This window comes from Phodopus roborovskii, unplaced genomic scaffold (assembly GCF_943737965.1).
Source record: "Phodopus roborovskii unplaced genomic scaffold, PHOROB, whole genome shotgun sequence".
Classification (NCBI taxonomy): Eukaryota; Metazoa; Chordata; class Mammalia; order Rodentia; family Cricetidae; genus Phodopus; species Phodopus roborovskii.
Genome location: NW_026126469.1, coordinates 12,295,310 through 12,323,056, shown reverse-complemented (window position 1 = coordinate 12,323,056; position 27,747 = coordinate 12,295,310). Strand labels below are relative to the sequence as shown.

General features: G+C 38.2%; 1 protein-coding gene across 1 annotated transcript; it reads left to right on the top strand.

The window, feature by feature from the left end:
• The first annotated feature begins 277 nt into the window (after positions 1-277).
• Positions 278-19,816, top strand: Tmem207 (transmembrane protein 207). Its single transcript, XM_051190959.1, has 5 exons — positions 278-395; positions 2,181-2,218; positions 9,768-9,812; positions 10,595-10,737; positions 19,616-19,816. The coding sequence occupies exons 1-5, from the start codon at positions 321-323 to the stop codon at positions 19,744-19,746; spliced, it is 432 nt and encodes a 143-aa protein (XP_051046916.1). The 5' UTR covers positions 278-320; the 3' UTR covers positions 19,747-19,816.
• The last annotated feature ends 7,931 nt before the right edge of the window (positions 19,817-27,747 follow it).

The following is a 27,747-nucleotide window of genomic DNA, read 5'->3' as shown; positions in this document are numbered from 1 at the left end:
ACAGAGTAGGGGGACCTCATAGGTTCCATGGAATAAAACATGTACTTGAATGTTGAAAGTTATTCAAACAGCCAGCTGCCTTTGCAGGTCAGCATTTAAAAGCTTTGACAAACAGTACCAGGGTTCTGACCTTAAACTCCTTGAGCTGTTAGTACATGTAAGCATGCACCTAACATTCCGTCCCTGGATGCCCTTTATTGGTCACATAGTCCATCATTAATGCATACTGCAGCAGGACACATAGAACAGAGCAGTTAACAAATTCTGAAACAATCAGAGTGAGCAACCCACTATACGCTGAGCAGATCATTCTTTTTAGAATGTCAAGATCCAGTCCTTTCCGTGTCACTTCCAAAATCCCAACAACAGGAAGCCTGTGTTTGCCGCTGTTCCAGGTAAACATCAATATTTCTGGGAGCTTTCTGAGGTTCTCTGAGGGTTTGATTTGCTGAGGATTTGTCCTTTGTGTAGCTGCTTCATGTAAAGGATTTCTTTCCTTTACTAGCAAACCGAGCTTTATATTATTTATTGCTCCAAAGACTGAAAAACACAACATTCATGACCTCAGTCTCACTTCTTCATTACTTAGCTGCGATTTTACAGAAATAAGTGATGCAGTGTATACTTTACTTCACTTTGCTGTGCTATGCTTTTCGATGTTTTTAAACTCAGAAGTGCTGTTGACACAGGCATACTGTGGCTATATTAATTTAGAAAATGTTTATCAATGTCTTAACTTGTGTTAGTTTTTCACTTCCAATTGCTGTAGATGAAACCATTTTAAGGTTTATGTGGTCACTCCGTGCCATCATCTCTTTCTAACCAATAATGGCATCATTGTATTTCTGTTACTTGAATGCAATGCATCTGAAAGACTTTGGTCTACAGCATATTAATTCCTACTTTCACTTTTTCATAACAGCTTGGGATCCTGACTGCTAATGCATTGGTAGTTCAATGGTAGTAATGGGATACCATGCACTCCAGCAAGGGTACAGCAGAATAAGAAGACTAGGAACTGACTAGAAAGGGAAATGCTGGCTTAATTTGTTTTATCTGTTAAGCTAGATCCCAAATGGTTGCATCTACTATAAACAATGTTTCTTTATAGACAGAATTTGAATGTTCATTTTCCTCTCAGTTAGTATGCAAATCTCTTTGCAGCATTCCAGCAAAAGAGAATGCAACTCATTTTCTGTGCTTATAAATTGTTCATTATCATGCTCTCTGATGGTCAACTCCTTGCTCCATCTGGCATAAATACTAGGTGCTGAAAAAGGCACATTTGGGACCAAGGGGGGGGGGATACACACATCTTATACAAAATCCAAAAGACTGTTACCTGAAATGGTGTATACTGTCTTACTTGTACGTATACTTATATATGATAGCCTGGAAAAGTAAATGTTTCAGCTGGCCTCACCAATCTCCAGGGCTGCACATGAATGGTGTTTGCAAAGTCTGCTCATTGGACAAAGGAGTCTTAATTCATAGAGTCAAAGTAACACACAAACAGTCTCCAGAAAGAACCACCACTTTATAGCTTCCAAGGTTCTACAATGAGAACTAAGAAAATTTTGTTAGATTGCCTAGAGTTGAGCCTTTCAAAGTTATTTCTCTTTTTCCTCTTTGATAAAGAGAAAATTTTATTTTGTGTTTTTCTCAGACATGGATATCATGTGACCATAAATTGACATTAGTGATTAAAGTCACCCATTTCATTTGTATATTTAACTTCCATCAATGCCAATAGGATGACTTCTGCTGCCCCTAACTGGGGAAAGTTTTTCCTTTGCATGAAAATAATACTCAAATTATGAACCTCCTACCTCCCACTAAAATATGAAAACCAAGAAATTCAAGAATCCCAGTGGCTCTCCAGATCAAGAAAAATCTACAGAGAAAACACAATACTGTTCAGATCCATCCCTTGTATACAGAGGAATTTCAGTGGATCTCTTGCTCTTGCTGAGTTCAAGAAACTACCCAGAGAATTTTTTTTTTTTTTTTGCAATTAAAATTCTGTGTACCAACAGTAAAATATGTTGCAAAGTTTTTAATTAAAAAAAAAAAAAAGAAAGAAAGAACGATGTAAAAATCACACTGTCTCCAGGCACTGCTTTCATTAAAGGATTAGACTGATGAAATGTTTGGATTTTATTGTTCTAAATATGTTTCAGCTGGTGCTCTCAGATCTATCCTGTGAAGAAAATGAAATGTAAGTAGACAACAAGATATTCCATGTTTTTATTTAGCATTTGAAAACTTCAAAGAATCTGACTCTATTCATTTGAAAAGCCCCAGAGGTACTCATGTAAATATATATATATATGTATGAATATATATACATATATATATCATATGAATTCTAAAACAACAGAAAATATTATTGTCATTATGATCACTTTGTTGAATAAATAAAGAGCTGTCTCCGGGGGTTTAGTCTCTCAGTTTCTCCCATCATGAAGTTCCTGTGGTTGTAAGGCCACCAAAGAATTATGATGTCCTCTTCCCTTGCCCCCACACACATAAGTATGCCAGTTCCAATGAACAGTTTCAAAACAGCTCATTTTCAAGTACAGCCAATGAACCCAAATCTTATCCAGTGTTATGTGTGCATTCCAAAGGGAATCAGATGCAAATTATGGGAATAATTGATTCATTTCCTTACTTTTTGAGACTTAATGGTTCTCAGAATTCTATTCAGGAGATGAGGCGGTGCCGTTAATAACGCTGATGATGATGAATGGGAACTGTAATGCAGCGTGACTGAGTGCAAATGTCAAAACAGCACTTCTGACAAGTGCTGCATTTTGGGTGCAGCACTCTGCCAGCCAGCTGTTTTCAATTATCATTGCCTCATACCCTCAAAGTCCTGTCTGTGGGCATGGCCTTCAAAGCAAGAGACTGGGCCAAGCGGCAGTTGTCCTTAGCTCTGGAATCATTCACTGGTGCAGATGATCTTGTTGACACTGTGTGTAGCTCTTTCTGCATTTGCATGCCCTTCCATTGCAGTTTCTTCACATTAATTTTTGGATCTACTGCTGTGTCTTCTGATGCTTGAGACTGAGCAGTTTTTTGTAGTGTTTACTTGACTCTAAACTTCAAGGCTATGTACATCTTGCCTCCTTATTGTCTGCCTTTGACCCAGAATGATAGACTCCGGTGATTGGAAAGAGCCTTAAATGTTGATTCTTCTATGCAGTCAATTCGAGGAGGGATGGTGCTGGGAAGTCTATAAGCTGCTTTACTGATTCTGAGCTACTGTTTTCCCTCCATACGGAATAAGCTGAGACAAGGGAGCTAATCAGTCCACAGCCCAGTTTTAACTGAGGCTTAAGGATGAGCTGTCTTTGGTAAGCCATTTTACTTCTCAGCATCTGTTATATTTACCCTAGTTTATTTTCTGTTGAGTAAAAATCAGAAACTGCCTCAATTAACATTCAGAATAGCAGGAAATAAAGGGTGAAAAGACAGTGGGAGTGGCTGGTATTCCTGGGGAAATAATGTAAAAGAAGCAAATCGAATCCATTGACAATAGATACCATGCCTTGCACCAGGAAGTGATAGCTGGACAAGTCTAAAAAAAAAAAAAAAAAAAAAAGATAAGCTGTTTTAGGAAAGAGTAAAAAGTCCCACATCCAAACATGATTTTATTTTTCCACATGCATTAATTGACTAGACAGATCTGGTGAAGGCCGGCCCCTTGAGAAGAAAGGGATTGTAATTAGCTAGTGTCTCAACTTTTATGTTCCAAGATTCTCCAAAACAGTTTGTATGCACTATAAAATGATGGACTATTAGTTCTATTAGTTCCATTTAAGTTTGTTTGTAAATACTGGATATTTTTGTGATATGAATTACTCTTTTTATACTTATAGCTGAAATTTTAGTGTAAATCATCCATACTTCTGCTTTATATAAAATCTAAATATTATAATTAATATAATATGAACTAGAACATGATACAGACCCCTTTCATATTAATTACTTATGCTTTTAATCCATTCCTTTCCCTATATATAACCAATTACACTGTCAAAGAGTACATAGTGACTTACAAAATTTGAATGATATATATATATATATATACATATACATATATATATATATATATATGAGTTTGTAAATTAATTACATGAATAGATTTCCTAATGAGATGTCAGCAATTTGCTTGGCTCAGTGGATTAAACATTTTGTTTAATAATAGTTAAAGGTCAAGGTGTGATGGTGTATGCCTATAATCCCAGAACTCAGAGGGGAGGCTGAGGCATGAAATCAGGGCTAGCTTGGGCTACAAAACCAGTGCAAGACCAACCTGAGGTGTATAGTGAGACCCTTTGACAGGATATAAGGACATAACTAAATAAAGAAAGCAAATAAGACATAAAATTGTACCCAGAACTGAGAATTAGTTTCTCCATATTTTTCATGCAAAGATATATTCATATCCAAATTTTATTTCAATTTCTTACATGCCAGTGAAATATCTGAGGCATAAACAGTACGTGCTTTTTGTAGAGATGATGCAACTTACAGTGAAGTTCTAGATGGTACGATTTGCTCCTCATCCACTTCCAAATTATGATAGTTGAATTGCACATTGGCTCATGTTGAGAAGTTTTCACAAGAAAAAGAAATCCATGAAATTTATTTCATTTATTCTAAGAATATTATGAAGAGACTGTTCCTCTTATTGGCAGAATTTTCTTCTGGCTTCTGTACAAGGGGTAGTTGCACACTGATGAGCAACTCTTCTCTCTGTTCCTCTCCATATGACTTTCCTTCTCTCCTTCCATTAACTGTGGGGAAGCTAGACCAGAGTCAGTGATTAATCCCACTGTCTTATAGGAGATTTTCTGCATTCAGTCAGCAAACTGATGTCACTCTTGGTCTATTTTTCTTTTCAGATACTCTCCCTGATATTGTTCCTCAATCTAACCAGCGTTCCTTTAAAGCAGTTTGGAACAAGATTCTGGGTGTAGACTCCATATGGAAATACAAAGCCTGAGATTGCCACTTGCAGTATCACAGGGTGCTGAAGGACAGGGTTCCATTGCCAGGTCATTTCTATTTCTGCTCTACACCTTCCAAAAAAGCTATGCCACACGAGTCATTTCACTTATGACTGGGTTTCCTCAGTCTTACAGGAAGAGCAGAGAAATGTACTCCCTCCTTACATCACTGGAAATATGAGTAAAGCATTTCACAGAATGCTATGTGCCTGGTCCATAACAGTTTCTGCTGTGGGAAATACTGAATGATAGCAGCAGAGGAGCAGCTCTCTGAGGTTCTTAAAATGCCATGTTAAAGAATTTGCAACTTCAGCCCATAGATTTACAGCACAGAGAAGGACAGAAAGAACCAGTCTAGCCATCTATGTAAGCAGGAAACATCCCACAACATCTAAATAAAGACGAGCCTACACGTTCTGGCTCACAAAGCATTTCCTTTGACATCTATTTGTGTAGAATTCTAAAGCCTGTAAATGTCTCCTTAAATCTATTAGCAACTCTTACTTTCCCCATGTCTTTTCATTTTTCCTTGGAATTTTTTTGGTTAAATGCCTTATTTAATATTCAATCAAACATGGTGTCACCTTTAATCCCAGCACTCAGGAGATGGAGGCAGGTAGATCTCTATGAGTTCTAGATCAGACTGATCTACAAAGTGAGGTCTATCTAGAACAGCTGGGATTGTTATACAGAGAACCCCTGCCTCAAAAAACAAAACAAAACAAAACCAAAAACAAAACATTCATACATACATATAATATGTTTGAATCCAATCTACACTTCCAATTTTCCTACCTTTCCCTCCCACCTTCTTCCCCTTCTCCCTCCTCACATGTTCTCTCTCTGGACCTTTCATAGGCATTGAGTCCATTTACTGCTGCCTATATGTGCATAGGTGTGGGGTTTTATTTTCTGGAGCGTGATCAGCCTCTCAGGGCCTGAAAGCCTGAAGAAAGGTGGCTCTCCCTCTCTAAGTAGCTAACAACTGTCAATAGATCCTAACACTGGGTGGGGGCAGACTTTATGAGCTCATCCCCTATCTATGCTTGAGCTTTGTATGGATTACTATTTTGCAGGTTTGTACATGTAGTCCCAGCCATTGTGAGCTCATGTGTCTAACTGCCACAGCCATCAAATACTGTTTCATTGCACACATTCACTCCCTCTGGCTCTTAGATCCTTTCTGCTTCCTCGAATTCCATGATGACCCCTTAGCCGTGGGGACATGGCTGCCCTATTTAAATCTTCAAACTCCACAGTTTCTTTCCTTGTAAGTTGACTGGTGGTTGGTTTGCAACTAATATCACCATCCTAGGCTGACTATTCTTCAGTCAAGAATTCTTCAGTCAAGAATTGTATTTCAAGAATACAAACTGTTCCTACTTTGAATGTATTACACTTAAAATCTGAGCAATTTTTAATATTGTTGGAATTCATTTAAGAACTCAAACGTTGCTTTTGAAAACACAGTTTGGGAAAGGATTGGAATCCAAGAAGGAAGGATGTCCCCCAAGTCAGAAGCCCCATCTTCTAGCTAAGATTTGCTCCTGAATAGTTCTGTAGGCTTCTTCATGAATTCTCCAATTTCAGAAAGTGATGTCCTTGCTCAGTCTGTGTAAAACAATCAAAACAAAATAAATATTACTTGAATGCTGGACATTGTGAAAATACACCATGACTTCATTTCTCCCCCCAACCCGCCCTTTTTATTTAAATTTGAAACAAGGTTGTTTTACATGTCAATTCCAGTTCCCTCATCCTCCCATCCTCCCCTATCACCCTCACCAAACCCTAGCCCATCCTCTTTCTACTCCCCAGGGAGGGTGAGGCCTTCCATGGGGAGTCTTCAAAGTCCATCATATCATTTGGGGTAGGGCCTAGGCCCTCCCTCGTGTGTCTAAGCTGAGAAATGTGTCCTTCTATGTGGGATGGGCTCCCAAAGTCCATTTGTACACTAGGGATAAATACTGATCCATTACTAGAGGCCCCATAGACTGTCCAGTCCTCCTAACACCACTTTCAGGGGCTCTGAGTCAGTCCTATGCTGGTTTCCCAGCTATCAGACTGGGGTGCATGAGCCCCCCCCTTGTTCAGGTCAGCTGATTCTGTGGATTTTTCCAGCCTGCTCTTGACCCCTTTGCTCCTCCCTGTCCACAACTGGATTTCAGAAATTTGGCTCAGTGTTTAGTTGTGGGTATCTGCTTCTGCTTCCATGAGCTACTAGATGAAGGCTCTAGGATGGCATATAAAGTAGTCATCAATCTCATTATCTGGGAATGATATTAAAGGTAGCCTCTCCACTATTGCTTAGATTGTTAGTTGGGTTCATCTTTTTAGATCTCTGGGCATTTCCCAAGTTCTAGATTTCTCCTTAAAACTATAATGGCTCCCTCTATTATGGTATCTCTTTTCTTGCTCTCTTCTATTCTTTTTCTGTCTCAATCTTCCTGTTCCCTCACATCCACCTCTCCCCTCGTCTTCTCCCCTTCTCTTTCACTTAACTCCCTCTCCCCTCCCTCCATGCTCCCAATTTGCTCAGGAATTCTTGTCCCTTCCCCCTTCTCCAGGGGACCATATATGTCTCTCTTACGGTCCTCCTTGTTTCCTCGCTTCTCTGGTAGTGTGAATTGTAGGCTGGTGATCCTTTGCTCTATGTCTAAAATTCATATATGAGTGAGTACATATTGTGTTTGTCTTTTTGTGACTGGGTTACCTCACTCAGGATGGTTTCCTCTAGTTCCATCCATTTGAATGCGAATTTCAGGATTCCATCGTGGTTTTTCTGCTAAGTAGTACTCCATTGTGTAAATGTACCACATTTACCCATCCACTCTTCAGTTCAGGGCAATCTAGGTTGCTTCCGGGTTCTGGTTATTACAAATAATGCTGCTATGAACACAGTTGAACAGATATCCATGTGGTACAGTGAGGTTTCCTGACCTTTTCTTTATCTGAACATCCACCAGGGGGTGCAAAGGCTCAGAAGGAGAAAATGACATGAGGTTGGGTCTGTGTTTACACTGAAACCCTTGTTAAAGGGCTCAAAAGTTGCAATTAACAATGAGGTACTCAGTATTTATAGTTGATGTCAAGTTATGTGGGCTGCCTTAAGTGGAAAAGGAATGAGGCCGAGATTTCCATTTAAAGAAAGACAAAATACTCCATATTCCTAGCCAGCTCAGAGGTCAAGAGTCCAAAACAAGAGTTCCTGTTTTGTTTTGGGTTAGGACAGCATAGCTTAAGTATCATGCTATGTTTTTAAGACTTTTGCAATTATTATGTTAGAATTTTATGACTACAAAAGATATATATATATGTATACATATGTATATATATAATTGTAAAAATATTACACTCTCTCAAATGACATAATTTATATGTGATAATTTATGTTGCTATAAGACCAACTGGGACCCTTACTTGTGGAATGGCTCCTGCTGTACATAGATGGTTTGACTATTTGATCTCTATAGTTATTCACTGTGTATCTGATTATGATCCACAGAAATAATGATGAGCTCATGCCCCTCTGTAAGATGTGCCATTACTTATTTTCAAGTGCTTGCGCTGATATTAGATTTTCCTTTTCTTTGTGGGGGTAGGGTGGAGGTTAATACAGGGCTTCTCTTTGTAGCCCTGGCTGCCCTGGAATGCATTCTGTAGACCAGGCTGGCCTACAGAGATCCACCTGCCTCTGCCTCCCTGAGTGCTGGTATTAAAGATGTATACACCACCACCACCACCCAGCCCTTTAGGATCCCTTTTAATGTTACATTGAGTGTCCATTTTTCTCTTAGCTACTTGTATTTAACTTCTCTAGCCACTACAGGTATCTGAAAATGAAAACAAATCCCAAATCCAAAGCTCAAGAAATCAAAAATAAGTTAAATTCTGCCTTAGTGAAATGTTTTTGTCTTCCATGTTTGACAAAACAACAAGAAAAATCCATGATGTTACTTCAGATATGTCAAACGTGACCTCTGGCATAATGGAACATCTGGTGCACCACCTCCTAGAGGTTGCTGGGAGTACTGCCTCCTGGTGGCCACTGGAAGCATCACCTCCTGGAGGTCTCTGGGAGCACCACTTCCTAGAGGCTGCTGGGAACCATATATGATGAATGCTGTAAAGCTGTAACACTCTCAGATTCACTTCAATACTGCCTGAAGATAGCATGACTAAAAATGACTCTGTCTCAGCTGATCAGACACCATGACAGCATCAATATATTGAAGTCTGAAGGAATTCTCCCTGCATTCAGTGTATCCTGCTTCCCAGAGTAAAGGGGCACTTTGAATTGAGCAACACATGCATGGTCTCACCCTAGAAGTCAGTCCCACAGATTATAAACCCTCCTTAGAGAAGATGAATTATAAAGACTCTACTTTGGACATCTGAAAAAAAAAAAAGGCAGAATGAGAATGGGTTTATGTGTGATTATCTGCCTGAAGCCTTTGACATTTTGACCTTAAAATGTTCCTCACCAAATTCTCCACACTTACAAATATCTGCTTTTAGAATCAACGCTATAGTGATGAAGCTTTCTTTGCACATCCAGTGGTTTTGAATTTGCCTGTCTGTTCAGTGACTTGAATGAAATAAACATAAGGCAAATATTCTGTTATTAGTATATTGGGAACAGATCACATCTGTAAGGGAGTAATCAGATGTGTTGACTATAAAGTTTAAAGCCTCAAAAAGTAGTCTTTGGCTGCCTAGAATTATACACTACTACTTTTTCTTTATTACTAGGTGTGTAAATTATAATGACCAACATCCTGATGTCTGGTATATCTGGTAAGGATTTCTTTTTATAAAACATGTGGTTGTCTATATACACTTGTTCTAGATAATTTTAAACAGCATGTGCAATCACAGCTGAAGGGAAATTTAGGGGTGTGTGAGTCAATAGCTGTAGAAATATCAATATCAATATAGTGTTTGCTAAGTGCCTCTTATGATAAACAATCTATTGTTTTTAAGACTGAATTTATTCTATAGCTACAGTGTGTTAATGTTAAAATAATTGTTCCCTCTTAAAATCTTTCTAAATTATTCTTCCACTTCTGGTTGTAAAACCCACTCAGCATAGCCAAATGTATCTTTAATGAGAGATTCCTCCAGAAAACTTCAAACAGTTCTTATAATTCCCTAAACCATAGCTTCCATATTTCACATTAACAAAATCTGTTAATAAAATACTTAATACCCCAAAGGCAGAGACACTATCTTATCTATCTTGAATCTTTAACTCTAATATCTCAAATATTTGTATTTAAATACTATATAGATATAATGTTGAATTGCAAAAAGAGGGAAAAAGAAAGAAAGGGAAAAGGAAAGGAAGACCTCACTTTTTAGACTAACTCTCTAGTTTTCAAGTAACAGAGTGTAACCAGCTAAGAGCACCAGCCCTCTCTGAAGATCTTCAGGTCCACATGGCAGGGGATTGCTGTAAGAACTCAGCATTTCAGTTTGCTTGCACTTGAGCTTAGCAGAGTATACTTCCCAGGCACTTAACAGAAATGCAAACTTCCAAGTTCTCCACCTCACTTTTCCTTTGTTGTTTTTGATGCCAGGTTCCTACTGTGGATTTTCTTGGTGGTTCTCCTCTGTGGAGTAGTGCTTCTCTGTCTCCGGTGCTGGCTGAAAAGGTGCCGAATTGATCCTCCCAGGCGTACCATGGCTGTTTTTGCTATTGGAGACTTGGATCTCATTCCTGGTGAGTTGTCTGTCCACTTCTGAAGTCCTCTATGAAACCTTGCAAAACTATTATAGCAAAGCAGATTTATACACTTAAAAATTTATACCTACTGGGAGACTCAAAGAGAGACCATACAAGAAGAAAAGAGACAAAAGTAAAGAAATATGCTTCATTAACTTACAGAGTGGCAAAAAAAATCTAAGCAGTTTGATCAACACATGAATTGAAATATGCAGAGATGAACACTTCAAGTGAGTGGTAGGGCTTATAGTTCATATGAGAATCTCTTGGCTTTGATGTCAGTCCACCCTATGCTATAGTTAGATTTTTCTCATTAAGCCTTTCCCAACTCATTTAACTCATCTGTAGTAACATCGAACCATATATTCTGAAGTATCAGTTGCCAATGCAGAATTGGAAACCATTAGACTCTGGCTCAAGGACAATTGTAATGCATTTTCTCTGCATAAACACCAAGGAATCCTGATTCTACCAGCACCCACACTATCTATGCCACATCGTGACCTACCCATCATTTTCTAGTTTTCATTCATGGTTAAAAAAAAAAAAATGTTATTTATAGCTGTCAGTCTTTTCAGTAAGCATAGTGAAATCCATTTATCACTTGATTGTTTCTGAGTGGCTACAACTGATAATCATTTCGTACCCCTTAAGCATTATCTTTTCTCCCAGAGATAGTGAGATTTTTCTCTCACAGATTTTACTTTATCACACAGATACCCAAAGAGTTCTTGATAAAAATTAACTTGGCTGTTTTTCAAAGATGTGAGCCAGTGTGGAATTTTCAATACCTAAAACAGAAAAAGAAACAACTACATTGACAGGGTTAAAGGTAAGCTGAGGAAGTTTAACTTGTACAGGTAGTATTTTTGAAATTCAGTGACTCTTAATTATCTGGGGAGTGTTCAGACACAAAGGGGATATCTGTATCACCCCTCCAATGCTCAAGGAGCATTGAAGAAGAGAGAGACAAAAGATCATCAGGGCCAGAGGCCAAGGAGGACCGGAACAAAACAGTGTCTTTTGAACATAATAGGACCTTTGTACTCATGATCTCACAACAGCCGTGGTTTCCTGCACAAGACCTACACAACACAAGTCAGCCAACATCCCAGCAGGGAGGGAGAGGTATAGGGACCCCATTCCTAGGTGAGGAGCTATTGGCAATTGACAGTCTCTGTGAGGTCATAGAGTAAGTTCTCTTTAAGCGTGTGTCCCCTGATAGGCCATTCATGTTCCAGTGAATGGTCTCTTCCACCGGCAGCACAAATGGAGCTGTAGGTAATTAAAATTAAAAAAGAGGACAAAAAGTTGGAAGTTGGTAGGGAGGTAGATGTGGATCAGGGAATAGATGGGGGGGGTAGGGGTGGAGCTGGGAGTGGGTGGGGAGGTAGGGGTGGAGCTGGGAGTGGGTGGGGAGGTAGGGGGTGGAGCTGGGAGTGGGTGGGGAGGTAGGGGTGGAGCTGGGAGTGGGTGGGGAGGTAGGGGTGGAGCTGGGAGTGGGTGGGGAGGTAGGGGTGGAGCTGGGAGTGGGTGGGGAGGTAGGGGTGGAGCTGGGAGTGGGTGGGGAGGTAGGGGTGGAGCTGGGAGTGGGTGGGGAGGTAGGGGTGGAGCTGGGAGTGGGTGGGGAGGTAGGGGTGGAGCTGGGAGTGGGTGGGGAGGTAGGGGTGGAGCTGGGAGTGGGTGGACAGGTAGGGGTGGAGCTGGGAGTGGGTGGGGAGGAGGGTTGGAGCTGGGAGTAATTTCCAGGAGGAGCTGGAGTAATTGTGGTCATGTACACATTAATGACCTTCTCAATGACTTAACAAAACTATATTGAAAAGGAAAATATTGGGATCTGGAGAGATAGCACAGTGGTTAAGAACACTAGCTGGTCTTCCAGAGGTCTTGAGTTCAATCACCAGCAACTACATAGTGGCTCACAACCATCTGTAATGACATCTCTGGTGCCTTCTTCTGGCCCACAGGTACACATACAGACAGAACACTGTATATATAATACATAATATAAATTCATAAATAAATCTTTAAAAAGAAAAGAAAAATATTAATGATTCTTTTTGTTCATACACTTCCCAGCATTACTTAACAAGGATAGGATACTATCAATTTGAGAAATTGTTGTTTGGGAAAGGATAATTAAATCCTACAATAAAAAGCTAGATCTTTCTCCTAAAAAAAATTGCTTTTCATGTAGCATCAGAGGAATAGGGGTTACTAACCTAGCAAAATATTTGTCAAAGGGATATGCATGGAAATATTGACTTCTTCATTTAAATAGTTAAAAAAATATAATGTTCTTTCTTGAGAGTAAACTTTTACTCCTAAAGAAGAACACACAGCTTTGTTTCCTTGACTCCCCATTCTCTCTGAAGAAAACTCTTCTGCTAGGCTACCTTAACTCTTAAGAAAGTCTCTTGCATTTTAAATACCATCCTACCTGATGATTCTGTTAAGAGTTTTTAAAGACTGATGTTGCAGTCTTGGTTGTGTAATGTTTTTCTATTTGTTGCATGATAGATCACATACCTGTTGTTGAAATTTCCTGTACAGCTTCAGAGTGGGGGGAAAACATTAAATCTAACAAATTGCCTCAATAATCTGCATAGACATCCCTAATATGTGGAACTTAGAATTATGAGCTCTGTATTAGGCTGATGTCATTGTAAACATAAATAAATAAATACCAGACAGAAAATGTGGTCTAAAAAAGCTAATATTTATTTCAGGTCTACCACATCCTAAGTAATAATTTGAGACTTTTCTGATCTTATCACTACTTTGTAAATGTATAAATGTCAACTTTAAAAAGTGCTTATCAGTTCTTTTAGAGAAGAGCTCTCTCTCTTCCTCTCTCTCTTTCTTCTTCTTCTTCTCTCTCTCTCTCTCTCTCTCTCTCTCTCTCTCTCTCTCTTCTTAGTTAATGTATTAGTAGGAAGACTACACAAATTAGGTGTGGCAGCTCATATCCTAGCCAGCTCATGCCATGATACATCTGAACATTCTGGTATTTAAAGACCCATCCCATATGGTAGAGATGCATTCTAGGAACTTAATTCCCATCATTTTCCATCTTTTCCTCCCAAGCCCACTGGTAAAACTTCTGCTTTTTTCTTTTAAAGAAATACTTAAACTCTTGTAATGTCTCTTCTACAACTGTGCATCGTGGAAGACATAGGCTCAATTGCTTCTTCTCAGCTATATTTATCTGGCCTACTCAGAGTGGGCAGAAGGCAGCCTTCCCTTCTTTTGCCCCTCCTCTAGCCTATCTGGAGGTGCTCATCTTCCTGAGGAGGCAGTCTAGGATTCAAATACTAACCTAGATGCATGCTTTTGGCATTTGTGTTTCTCTTTTCGGGAATAAAATACAGGGGAGCATTTTAGACAGTGGCATTTTTTGTCATCCTAAAGAATGCCAATGAGCAATTTCAGGAAGTAAATTCCAGAGAGTTAATATCTGGGGGACAATTTGCATCCTGAACCTACACTGTACTTACATACTAGAAGAGACTTTCATTATATTTTCACAATCTGAACATACCTGTTTTGTTTCAAGTATTTACTCTTCCAGGAAGTGAGAGCCTTCTGTGATCCTGTAGTTCCTGCAAGAATCAGTAAGGAACAAAATGACCATATCTACCTCCACAACTCCTACAAAGGATTTGCTTACAGCCTGAGCCCAAACCTAAGCCAGAGCCTAGACACTGAGTGATTCATGGGACTACTCCAAGGTTATGGGAGTGCAATTTTTAGTTCTCCTATCATCCACTACTAAGAAGAGGAAATCAATAAATAGAAATAATTTGAATAACACTGATGAGAAACTAAAATATAGAATAGGGGTCCTGACTCCCTGCCATCTCTGACACACAGTGGACGTTTCCTCTGCACAAGATATGGGAAGTAAGCCATTGGAAACATCTTAATTGACACAGGACATTTGCTGTATTAACCTTCAGAACCTTTGTTTTATTTCTTCAAAAGTTATTTTACTTTAATATCACTACTTGTCACATATATTAATTGAAATTGCTCTGTTATTCTGACATAAGGGTGAGAGGTTTGACACTCAGAATCTCACAAACATTGCCCTCAAAAACAAAAAGCCAAGGGGAAATTTTAACTGACTATTAAAGGCTGAAATTGACTGAACTTTGTTATTACTAAAATATATAAAATAGGCAAATATATATATATATATGTATACATATATATATACATATATATATATCTTGCCAATATTACATTGCTCAGGTTGCCAATTTATTTGATTAGAAATACTAAAGAGAAAAAACTAGGCACAGGGCTCTGCATCTGTATATATATATATATATATACATATATATATATACATATATCAACTCTGAGCAAGGTTCCTGATACCTCAGTGAAACACTGCAGACCCCAGGAGCTTCCCTTGGTTCAGTGATGGCATCTTTTCACAGCTGACTCAGCACTCGCATAAATGGATCCTACTTGTTTTCTAGCACCTATGCCTTTGCATAAAGTATTCTAGAGTCAGACACATTCCTTTATAGGCACAGGATCCAATAGAAGAGACCTTGACATTTATCACACTCAGTCTTCCCTTTTTCTGTCCATGCTTGCTATATATTCATTATTCACCAGACAGTAAGGGCCTCTTCTTCCTGGATCCACCCACAGACTCAGCTAGGCAGTTTTCATCCCTTCATTATCCTCACTCTACACTACACTGTCTTCCTAGTCGAGTTCTACAATAACCATGTCTGCTACAATATCCATTCAGCCCCATTAGGTCTTCCCAAGTGTGATCAATTGTGAGCTTATCCCTAGCTCCTTCTGTTTCTCCCAGGTTATTTAATCTTTTATTTTTTTCTCATTACTTGAATTAGGCATGAAAGGATAACTTATTTGAACTTTTCGTCAACTTCAGAAGGTTATCTATTATTTTAATAATTTGGGGGAGGGCTCTACTCTAACTGATAACTCAATAGAAAGCAGAGAAGGTTTGCGTCCAGTTCCCTCCCCTTGTACTCCTCCCCCCTTCCAAGAAAATGTGGAGAACGAGAACATGCAGTGAGACTCGGAAATCAATTCTTAAGTGAATCTGTGCAAGTTTTAACTAACCTAAGGGCAGGCAAGAGTTCCGTCAGTTGTGATTATCACATTCCATTATGTAAAGTGAGGACAGCAAAATAGTGAAGAAGACATTGCAGTGATTTCAAAATAGAAAAAACAATTTAGCTTGGTAGATTAATTGTGTTGTTTTAGTTTGTGTTTGAAAAATAATGTCAAGCCTTTTTTTTTTTTTTACAGTGTAGTAATAACAAAAGAATTAATTCACTAAAAATAAGGGTAAGTTGTGGCTTCGTGGAAAGTAAGACGAGAAAGCTGAAAAGCTGAATAGAAGCCCATTTTAATAAGAAGGGAAATAAACAGGAGGTTTATTTGAAGGGAAGTAAACTGGAGGTTTGAGAGGTGGAAGGTAGATGGATAAGTGACCTAGCATTCATTAGAAGAGCGTGTAAGAGACAACTCCACCTTTGTCACACTTTAGTGAACAATCCGGTTACCTATGAAGTGTATGTAGCAGACCTCCTGACCTTATTCCATCTATCACACTTGTCCCTGTTAAGGACTCTGAGTCTCCGCCCTCCAGGAATGCTCACTCTGTCTGATGGCCCAGGTATGCTGCCTTCCAGCTAGGAAGTCTTCTAACACCATCGTTTTCTGCAGCTTCAAGGGTGATTTTCTATTTTTCCTATTTCAGAAAAAAAAAAAAAAATGAACTTCTATTTTTTCCAGCAATAATTAAATGTGAGTGCTCACAGTTTGGAAAAGAAAGGACCAGAGGGATATAAACATGAAGCAAGTCTTTCTTCCTGTAGGTGGCCCAGGATTGTTTTATTATAGGATCTGTTATAGATATTCTCTGTTTATATTCCATGTGTAAATACCTTATGGCATCTCAGGAGGGGAAGAGGGCAGGCTCTTCAACACTTCGTAGAAGGACTGTGCATATGGCTGATGATTCAAAGTTTCCCTTGTTTACAGACCTCAACTCTCACTTGTTCTTCGAAATGGTACCATGGAAAATCTTCCTTTCTCAATACTCTGGGGATGCAGAAAGAAAGGCATTCACAGATGAAGCCACATGCTTAGTGTCTGATAGAACAATGGCTCCTATCCAGGCTTTTTAGCCACCCCTCTACATGAGGAGAGTGAGAGAAAATCAGAGTATGACCAAGTGTGGTGAGTCATACCTGTAATCCCAGCACTCAGGACACTTAAGCAGGAGGACCACACGTTCTGGGGCAGCCGGAACTACATAGGAAGTTCAAAGCCTGCAGGAGGAAAATGGTTAGACTTCCTCCTTACCCACTTCCCAATGCTCCAATGAGGGGTAAGATAAGAAATGAAAGGTGTGGAAAAAGTGTGTTTATGTAAGTCAAATCTGTTGCAATCATTATCAGTGATGTAAAAAATCTGGACTCTAATTATAATTCAGTGATAAATGCATGGGTGTTATAAAATTGGAAAATAAATGGGTCCTTCAACCAACTGTTTTCTGACAAAGCAATAGGTTTTTTTTTCAATGCTTTTAAACTGAGTTAACTTGTTACAAGGTAAACATAATAGAAGACTGGCAAAATGTTATCCACTGGGTAAAGGCATTTGCCATCTGGGTTCAACCCCTGAGAGCCACATGGCAGGAAGGGAGAACTGACCCCCATAAGTTATCTCCTCTGACCCCCATCTGCCCTATAAATGAACAAACAAATAAATCCATTGCTCCACCCACTCCAAACTACATGAAATTGTGCATACACATAGTCTGAAAAATAAGATGGCAAATGATGTCTTCAGTTTCCAAGTTTTCTAAGGTCATTGGTTTAATTAGTTTATCAATAAAACACCTATGGTTTTCAGAACTACCATAAAAGTAACAGGCAAATTTGTAGTAAAGAGATAATATTCCCCACCACAGAGACCAGTTGTCAGGATCATATCATAGGCAACACAATATTGATATCAGCAGGAGAACTAAATTAAAACTAACATAAAAAATCAATGTGTCAAGCCACTGACCAAATATTCCCAGGCAGCAGGCTAAGTTCCTGCTGACTTTGTGCTGACTGCATTAGCAGCAATCTACCAGTTCATTGCACAGGTTCTGAATGGAGGCAACTCCTGACATAAGGGGGCTGTTTAACATCAGCTTGAACCCTGTTTGATGGAGTACCCCAGCTTTGCTGACCTCAGTCCAAGCTTACACACTTCAGAAAGGTTTAGTGATTTTTGTTGTTTCTAATAATGATAATAATTACTTAAATCATTAAAAATTAAAGTAGAATTGATAAGAATGTTACAGATTTAAATTGCTACATGTGCTGTATCCCTGGCTCATTTTAAACATACATGCATTTGGTTTTCCTATGATTTTCTTCATCAGTGTTGGGAGTTAAACCCAGGCCTTCCACAAGCTAATTAAATACCCTACCACATATCTAGACCATTAATGTTGTTTTTACGGAGATAGACACCATAATTATCCTTTTGCTGAAAAAGAGAAAAGTGAACTAAAGGAATGAAATACAATATAATAGCATAGGGGTGGGTGATTCAATTAAAAAAAAAAAACTAAGAAAAAATCCTGGAGCAAAAAGTAAAACATATTCAATACATTACATTTCTGTCTTTCTCATATAATGGTAATTAATAACTGAGGACCAGAAAGATATGAAACAAGGCAAATGCACGAGTGGAAAACATGATGCTAAGTTATCATAACACATTCAGAGTTACCATTTTGATAATGTGTGTATGGATTTCTGAAGTAAGCTAATGCTTACTACTCTGAATCCATTGATAGCTACGGTGTATATATAGTCTTTGCAATTTCAGGATGCTACTCAGTTTAAATCCATTCAGGAAGGTTAGTGAACCTATTCTCTTAGAGGACAGAGAAACAATTTTGACTTTGCAACCCATACAGTTTCTAGAGGGATTAACGACCCTGTCATTGTAATTCAAAAGCAGACATAATCAATATGCAAGTATGTGGGAAGGCTTGTGTTTCAGTTAAAGTTAATACATAAAGTTGTCAAAGTAATTCAGAGTTAGGTAAATATCCAGAAAAAAAAGAATAACTATGCAAAAGCAGATGGTCATAAAATATTACTATGGATTTTTCCAGTGACGCAAAAATAGTCCTTCAAGGAAATACTGATTTCTGAAAGAGACACTGGGAAAAAAATGCAAGGTCTTTCAAGATTACCACTTTGTGGAAACAAATGCTGGTTTAATGGCTGTGTTCTACATAATCTAGATGTTAGAACATAAACTTGAAACTTTATTTTTTTATTTAGAATAGTTTATCTTTATTATGTATGCATTTTTAAGTGCAAAATTGTCACCACATATCTCAACACACTTATTACTTTTTACAAGAAAACACTGAACTATTTGCATTTGTTGTTGTATTTTGAGAACCTCAATATGACACAGTGGAGTTTAGTAATAGTCTAATGTTCCTAGAGAGACTTGGATTTCCTATTAGCAAAACAGCATTAGCAAGAACAGAGTGAAAATTTAGAGGAATCCTCTTTGTGGTCCCAAACAGAATGTTTCTTTCTGGTTTCAGTTGTTACATTGTAAATGCTTCCAGGTGGGTTAGTTGGTAATGGTGTGAGCAGATCATTCTGGGGGAATTTTCTCCTTAGACTGACTCAGCTATCAGTGTGGTGAGAAAGGTGGCTGCAAATGTTTTTCTCAAGGGCACAAATAAATTTCTTTTGCTCCAATGATGCAAGAAAGGCCAGATTCATCTCTTCCATGCACTGTCTGTATGTTCACCTGAATGGTAAATCATACCCCCTGCTTTCTTTTCCAGGTACAGAAATGGCTGGAAGTCCAGCAGCTGGAATCTGCCTTCCTACTCCAAACACTGAACTGTGTCCTACTCCATGTTTTGGTGCGTTAGGTCCTCCACCTCCGTATGAAGAAACTCTAAAAACAACCTGATTGTAGCCAGAATCAATAGTGAAATGTGTTAGAAATATTTGTAAATTCAGACATCTATTTTTAGGCACAATTCTTAGCTTAGTGGAAATTCTTGGAGATCTATTAGAGAGCCTGAACAAGTATAAGCAGACAAGAGTGGATAGAACGAAGACAATTTGGCCACAACGATGTTTGATAGTGAATTAGTGGACTCCTTAGCAATGCCTCACTACACATTTAGACTAGATAATGTTCACATTTTAGCTTATAAGGAGGTAGAAAGATGCTAGGAATCATTTGCGTTCATTTAGCCTCCCACTACCTTCCACAGCATATTGTTTGATGCCCCCACGTCTCCATCTTCTTCCAGCCTCTAATAGAGAGTCAATAAAATTAAATGAATAAATAATTTAGCGATGGCTCAAGCACAGGTTCGGGTGACTACGAAGGAGAATATTGGACTTAAAGCTGAAATGAGAGAGTAGGAAGGAAGTCCTGAATTTGAAATTGACAGAGGAAAACAAATGGAAAAGAAGGGTAAAGATAACAAGTCTCAATACAAGAAGTTTGAGTCCCCAGCTGGAGAAGAAAGAGCATGCACCTAGAAGCAGAAGATTGCTTAAGATGTCAACTGTGGGTAATGATTGATTGGGGAGAGAAAGGGAAAGGGTCTCATTGGTCTCCAGGAATGTAAACTCCAGAGCCCAGTCTCTCCTGGGCCCTCAGGATTTGCATTTTTTGAACTAAATAGGAAGAAAATGCTATAGATGCCTTTTCTGCTGGAAGACTCTGACAGAAGTAGCAACATGAGATTTCCAAGCATCCTTTGGCAGGGACAGAGTCAGGACAAAAAAAAAATCCATGCCATATTGCATATATCTGGATACAGATAGTAAATATTTTTCATTAAATAATTGATGTACCTACTTGTTTATTGCCAAAGTGTTTCCAACCATCCCCTAGCTCAGTCAAGGACTCGTATTACTTCCTATAATTATGTTATCTGAAAATCTTGACCCTGATTTCAGATTCTCCATACACCAATATCTTCCTACCTAGCCCATCTCTGGTAGGAACCACACTATCAGCCCTTGCTGGAGTCCTACAATAGAACTAAACTGCTCCAGTGGCCCTACCTTTGTTCCTGGGTATCCCTTTGTTCCTGGGTATCCTATGGGCAACACAGTAGCCAGGAAACTCTTTCCAAGCTTTAGAATAGTTTCGATTTTCATAAACACTGGAGGAGGTGGAGACATTTCCCTGTAGTCATAGTATTGCATCCTTCATCTGATGGAGCTACACTGACACACCATCACTCAATGTTGCATTGCCCATTCTGGGTGTTTGATGGATTTGCTGTGACACCCAGCACCACCACTGCACAGTCTCACTGTCCTGTGCTCTACTTCCCCAAGTCCTTTCCTCCATTCTAACTGTGGTGATCCTTCTATTGTCTCCTCTACTTTGCCTTTTCCAGTGGAGCATATAAAATAAAACAGATGCAGCATTAGGGGGGCAGAGATTGGCTTCTTAAAGTTTTTAAGGTGTGTATAAGTTTCTTCTGTGTGTTTCCAGTTTCGTCTGTATCTTTCATGACTAGATAGCACATTTCTTTTCAGTGCTGAATGGTATGCTACTATCTGGGAGTGCCAGGGTTTAATCATGCACTCATGGACTTCACATCATGCCTTGATATGAAGAGTAGGCACATGAAGCCTGACCATATCTTTTTTTTTCCCTTTCTTGGGATGTTCTGAAGGCTACCATGTGCTAACCTAGTCCTTTGTGCCTTTACCCTAACTCCACTGCTCATTGACCTTGCCTCTACCATCCCCAAATATTAAAATTGCTGCAACCTCTAACTTTCTTTTGTCTTTTGAAAACTTCCACCCTCTCAATAGGGCCCATTTTAATTATCCTACTTTAGATTAAGTTGCTGCCACTCCCTCCTTTGGCAAATCCCATCCCATTGTTCCAGATACATTTTATTTTTCAATAACATTGCAATTTTACTGCACATCAGTGGATAGATGTGTGTCTTCTGTTGCTAGAATGTCAATTCTTCCACAAAAGGACCATCATTCACTAATATGTATTATGTGTCTAAAACAATTTATTGGGAACTTACTACATATTTTTTAAAAAATTTATAATCCCTATTTTCTGGTTCTAGGAAGTCTCAAAACACAGCTACATGGGCATCTAATAGGCATGGTACCTCATGGGTATGAGCATGGGCAGAAATCAGGTTTGGCTCATCCACTCAGCTGTAAACTAACTCTCTCCTGCATCCAACTGAAAATAGAAGTCTAAAGAAATGTCTCAGTGTGTTGTGATCTGCCTGGAGGATGTGCATGAGTTTGTGCGCTTTGAACTGCCTGTGTTTATGCCATCAGATTTTATGTTCCCTGTTTTCTTATGACCTGACTGTTCCTAACTTCAAGTTGTACATGGTAGAGTGGACAGGCCCTCCTTTCAGAAAGCCATTATGACTGCAGCAAAGGTGTAAAAGGATGCACCTAGTATTTAACTCAGAAGAAAAATAACGGATATGAAAGGACAGAAGAGGGTTGGCCACAGGACAATGGTGCCTGAAAAGACAAAAAAGGGCACAACTGTCCTCAGAGCTGACTAAGGTTTACACCTTGCTCCACTTGTTCAGTGATTTCAGAGAAGAAGTGGAGAGTAAGAAACTCCAAGCTGAAACCACACAGAAGTGCCAAGGCAGGAATGGGGAGCTAGTCCACACGTGATGGGGATTGTTAATTAGTTAACTGTTTAACTAATATAATTAAGGGATGCAGCCTTACAGCCTGCCAGAGCAGAGTCACTGCAGTGAAAACATGCACAGCAGCAGCACACAAAAAGGTTCTCAGAGGTGTGATACAGAAAGAAACAGAAGGCTGGTGTCCATGTGCCAGTGACTGAAAAATGGAAATACGCAAAGTATAAAAGCAATTGTTGAAGCCACAAAAAACATAAGTCGAATTAGCTAGAAGATGATTAAGCTATGACTAATACAAATTACACTGTTTTGAAATGATTAACTAAAAACAACATAACATATTGTTTGTATAAATTAGAATCATGAGTATTTTAAAGTGTATTATAAGTTCCCAAGTGAGGACAGAAAATTACATGTGAAATAAAGTGGCAGGCTATAGCATCAGGCCTAAGCCTGTTCTCAGATGAGAAACAAAATGAGTGCTGAATGAAAGCATTCAAGTAGAGCATCTGTGAAGCCATAGGCATCCAAAACAAAGCACTAAGACTTGAAAAGTGTTGTTTCTAGAAACAGTACTGCAGTGTAATTGTGTGGGGGATAACGCAGAGCAGAGAGCACTGATTTGTTTCCGTCTCCAGTATATAGTGTTATTTGACTTAAACATATGTGCTGCTTTATCTAGACGTTTAATTAAGCAACTGGATTCCTTGGCAGTAATAACTCTCAATTGCAAGCCCACGGAGGAGGTCAGGATGTAAGGAAACAAAAGATGTTAAGTGAGCACAGGAGATGGAACATAGGTAATTTCATCTTTCACACATGCTCCAGGACAGTCTGAGTGTGATTATGCAAATAATTACTTAGTTGAAAATCCTAGGCAGATATGATCCTCTATGCCTGTAAACTGGACACTGGGGAATTGAGATAGGACTACCAACTGAGGGTCTGAGGCCATTCTGCACTACATACCAAGCCTCTGTCTAAAAAGTGAAAAGGGGCAAAAGAAGAAGAGATAAAAGAAAGAAAAGAAAATCTCGGTGCTCTGTTAAGTGTCTGGAGAGAGAGATAGATGTGACACATACTCTAATTTGATTACTGTACATTATACAGGGTCTCAAATACATCCTGAAAGTGTACAATGTGTGTATCAACTACTAATAATACACCAATGGATTATCCCCTAAGCCAGAGAATATGGATAACTATTACATTTATCTTAAGTAAATAACTTGAGGAAAAGAATTCATATCTATATCTTATGAAATCAGAATTTCAAAACAAACTCCATGTGGAAGTCAGGCAATGGTTACAACTGGTACCTAGAAAATGTTAGGAGAATCCAGAGATAAGTGATAATGACTCAGAATGACTCAGCAACTAGATTTTGTCTACAAACAGAGTTGTTATAAGTCATCATGGTCACCTATGTAATGGGGAGTGGGGTGGCAAGAATTCTTTTCAAAATGCACAAAATATTCAATACTTTGTATTTATCACAAAATTAGTCCATTTTGTAAAAGGATCCTATTTGTATTTCATTTTTCTTAGAGTTGCAGTTAGCAAAATGTTATTTAAATGATATTATTTTACCAGAACATAATATTAAAATTTCTAAAAATGCCCTGTATGGAGTTATTTTATATACAATCACAGAGCAAAATTAATTTCAAAGTGAAAGTTTCTTTTGTAACATGTATTCTATTTCCTTTCTCTGTTCTTATCTTAAAAATGAAATCTCTACAGAGTTGACGTTATCAGAATCTGTTCCAAAGCTACTCACACATGTGTGTCAATTCAAGCTTAATCAAAACACATGCCAGGTACATAGTTATCTGGGCTGGAATATTGTTGATTACACACTGTGAGGGTGAAGTGTGAGACTAGAGTATATGCTGGTAGGTTGAGGTCGTATATTTTTCAAGATTTTGTTTTGTTTTGTTTTAAATAAAGATCTCTGAACAAATACCAAAGGTTGCTTTCTTCTGATGTTTAAAAGATACCTGACGTCTTCTCCATGTTAAGCATCAATGTTTCTCCAAATAAGCCTGCAGCAAATGTTACTTCTTGTGCTTAATCATAATAATGGGATTTCAAGAAGCTTCCTCATTTGAACAACACATGATGAGTAGGAATTACTCTAACTGCCATATAGAGACTTGGAAGATCAACAATAGATATTCTCTACAATCCACGGGAAAGCCGTGTTGATTTAATGGTAGTACTGACTTAGATCTCATGGCTATCTTACCCTTAAAACAGATCATTGCTTCACTGTTGTCTTTATTTGATTGCTTGATGCCCTGTTAAAAATTCTATTTCAACTAAATGTCTCAGACTTTAACTTGAATGGGATTATATTTTTAACTTTTCTTCCTATGTTAGTGAACATTTAGCTTTTCTCTCTGCTATAGCTCTTTTTCTAAACTTCCAGCAGAGGGCAAAACCCTACCTATGTATCCAGCCAATTAGCTAGATTGAATCTAATGGGTAAGTGAATCCTGAAGTTAGTTTACTAGTGACACCAAACCATTAACTAGTCTAAGTAAAACAAAGCAACAATGAGGTTAATGAATGGAATAATAATGTAGAATGATAAAGAATGGAATAGTAATAATAATAATACCGAGGCTCAAATTTCATAAGAGATATTTGATATAATGAGTAATACCATACTGAAAATGAGTGTGGGTGGATGCCTGTCAGTTAAAAGTGTAGAAAATTCAAACTAGTGGCCTTGAGAGGACAAGGACTCCAAGTGTGAGTGTCCAGCCCTGGCTGGCTAACTAGAGAGTGTGATAACTATGTAGTGCTCAATGACCATTGCACGACATTATGGATCCTCACATTCCTCCTTTACTTGATCACATATTCTCCATATTTTCATTTTGTAGCTTCATGTTTGTGACATGGTGTTAGAAGCACAACTTTTTGTTAAAAGCAACCTTAAAATTCAATACTTTTCAAGGAAATGAAATAGAGGCCTGATCTGCCTGGATAGCATTTGTGTGGACTGTGAAATGAAACTCACCTTGAATATCACATTAAAGAAAAATGTGGAAGTCTTTGGAAATGCATAAGAGCAAGGAAACAATGAGAAATGTGTTACTGCAAAACCCTGTTCTTGGTAGATATTTCATTTTTAAGATAAGAACAGAGAAAGGAAATAGAATACATGTTACAAAAGAAACTTTCACTTTGAAATTAATTTTGCTCTGTGATTGTATATAAAATAACTCCATACAGGGCATTTTTAGAAATTTTAATATTATGTTCTGGTAAAATAATATCATTTAAATAACATTTTGCTAACTGCAACTCTAAGAAAAATGAAATACAAATAGGATCCTTTTACAAAATGGACTAATTTTGTGATAAATACAAAGTATTGAATATTTTGTGCATTTTGAAAAGAATTCTTGCCACCCCACTCCCCATTACATAGGTGACCATGATGACTTATAACAAGCAGGATCCATCAGTGAAGATGTCAGTTTTTGGAATACCAAGATAAAGAGTCACATGTCTAAGAATTACTGAGCAGCCATCCACAGACACACTTAACTATATAGACGGTTGCTGATGAGGGTAAATCTGGGTACCACATGCTTGCGTGCAGACTTGGAGACAGGACTAAATGGGCAAGACTTTCAGTTTGTTTATACTAGGTAACTGACAGATAATAGATAGGTTAGGTAAATTGACAATAGATAAGTTAGATGATTCATAGACAATAGATTAGATGACAGATTATTAATGGCAGACAGGTATAAATATACAAGATATGAATTTATTATAATTTTATTTCATTGTGAAGACAAGAAGAATCACCTCAGAGCAGCAATCACTAAACTCTTGTCTCCATGTGATGAGTCTGTACTTGGGTTTTAGCTCTTCTGTTTGCATTCCCTAAAGGGAATTAAATTTTTTCATACAATATATTTTGATCATTTTCCTTTCTCCAACTCCTCCCAGATCCTCTCCAAACTCTTATCACCCAAGTTCATGTTTTTTTTCACTCTCTCTTGCTCTTCCTCCTTCCCTCCTTCCTTCCCTCCTGCCGTCTCTCCCTCCTTTCCTTTCTCCCTTCTCCCCTTTCCCTCCTTTCTTTTCCCAAAAGGAAGGAAAGAAGGAAGGAAAAGAGAGAGGGAAAAAAAGGAAGAAAGAGAAATAAAATCTATAAAAAACAGTAAGACAAATATCAAAGGAAAACAAAAGCAGGTGCAGAAAACAGTCTATTTTGTGTTGGCCAACAACTCCTGAGCATGGGACCTGCTGGAGCGTGGTTGCTCTACCACTCAGTGTTCATCCATTGGAGAAAACTGCTTTTCTCTTTCCCAGAAGTTATCAATTGCAAATAACTTGTTAGAAGTGGGGTTTTGTGACAGCCTTCTCTTCTCTGTGCTGGGATTCTGACAGGTTTGACCCTGTGCAGGTTTTATATGTGCAGCCACAGTTTCTGTGAGTTCATATACACCATCAGTCCTCGTGTTTCTGGAAAAAGCTGTTTCCTGGAGTTTCCTCTTGCTATCTTTCTGCTTCCTCCATTGTCATTGTCCTGTCCCCTGTCAATCCATGTATCCCCGCAAACCCCAACTCACCCTCATCTTTGCAAATTGCACTTTCCATTCTATGAGCTAAGTTGGCTAACTGTGTCTTGATTCAATTAAACCTGAGATATAAATTGCAATATTTTATTTGGATCCTATCAGTTCTAAAGAATGAACCATGTTACATCTTGGACAAGGGTACTTTTCAGACACTTGGGTTAGAAGAAACACTGGAAACGCTGATGTAAGGAACTGTTAAATGTTAATATTATTAGCTGTGACAGTGATGATATTAACTGTGTTAATAACTCCTTACATAAGAGGAAAATGTTTTTCTGACATGATATGTTTTCTGGGATCTGTTTTGAGTAAGCAAATAAATATTTATTCATTTCCTGCTTCCGGGCTCTGAATAATTATTATGCATTGGATTTTAGCATAAGTCCATTATATGCTTGTTAACTCTAATTCTACCTCATAACTCTTTATATGGACAATAGAAATTAATAAACTATCTTATTTTTATATGGTTATTTTATAAGTACAATATGTATTAACCCAATGAACATCTAATTGCTCACAAGCAAATTGATAATAATATTAATACATTTTAATTTTAATAAATTCTAAGATAGACTCTAAGTCATATTATGAAGAGAACCATCACAGTTCTTTCAAATTCACATAGAAATTAATAGGTGAACATAAAATCCAAACATCTCATGACCCGAATATATTTCAAATACCATA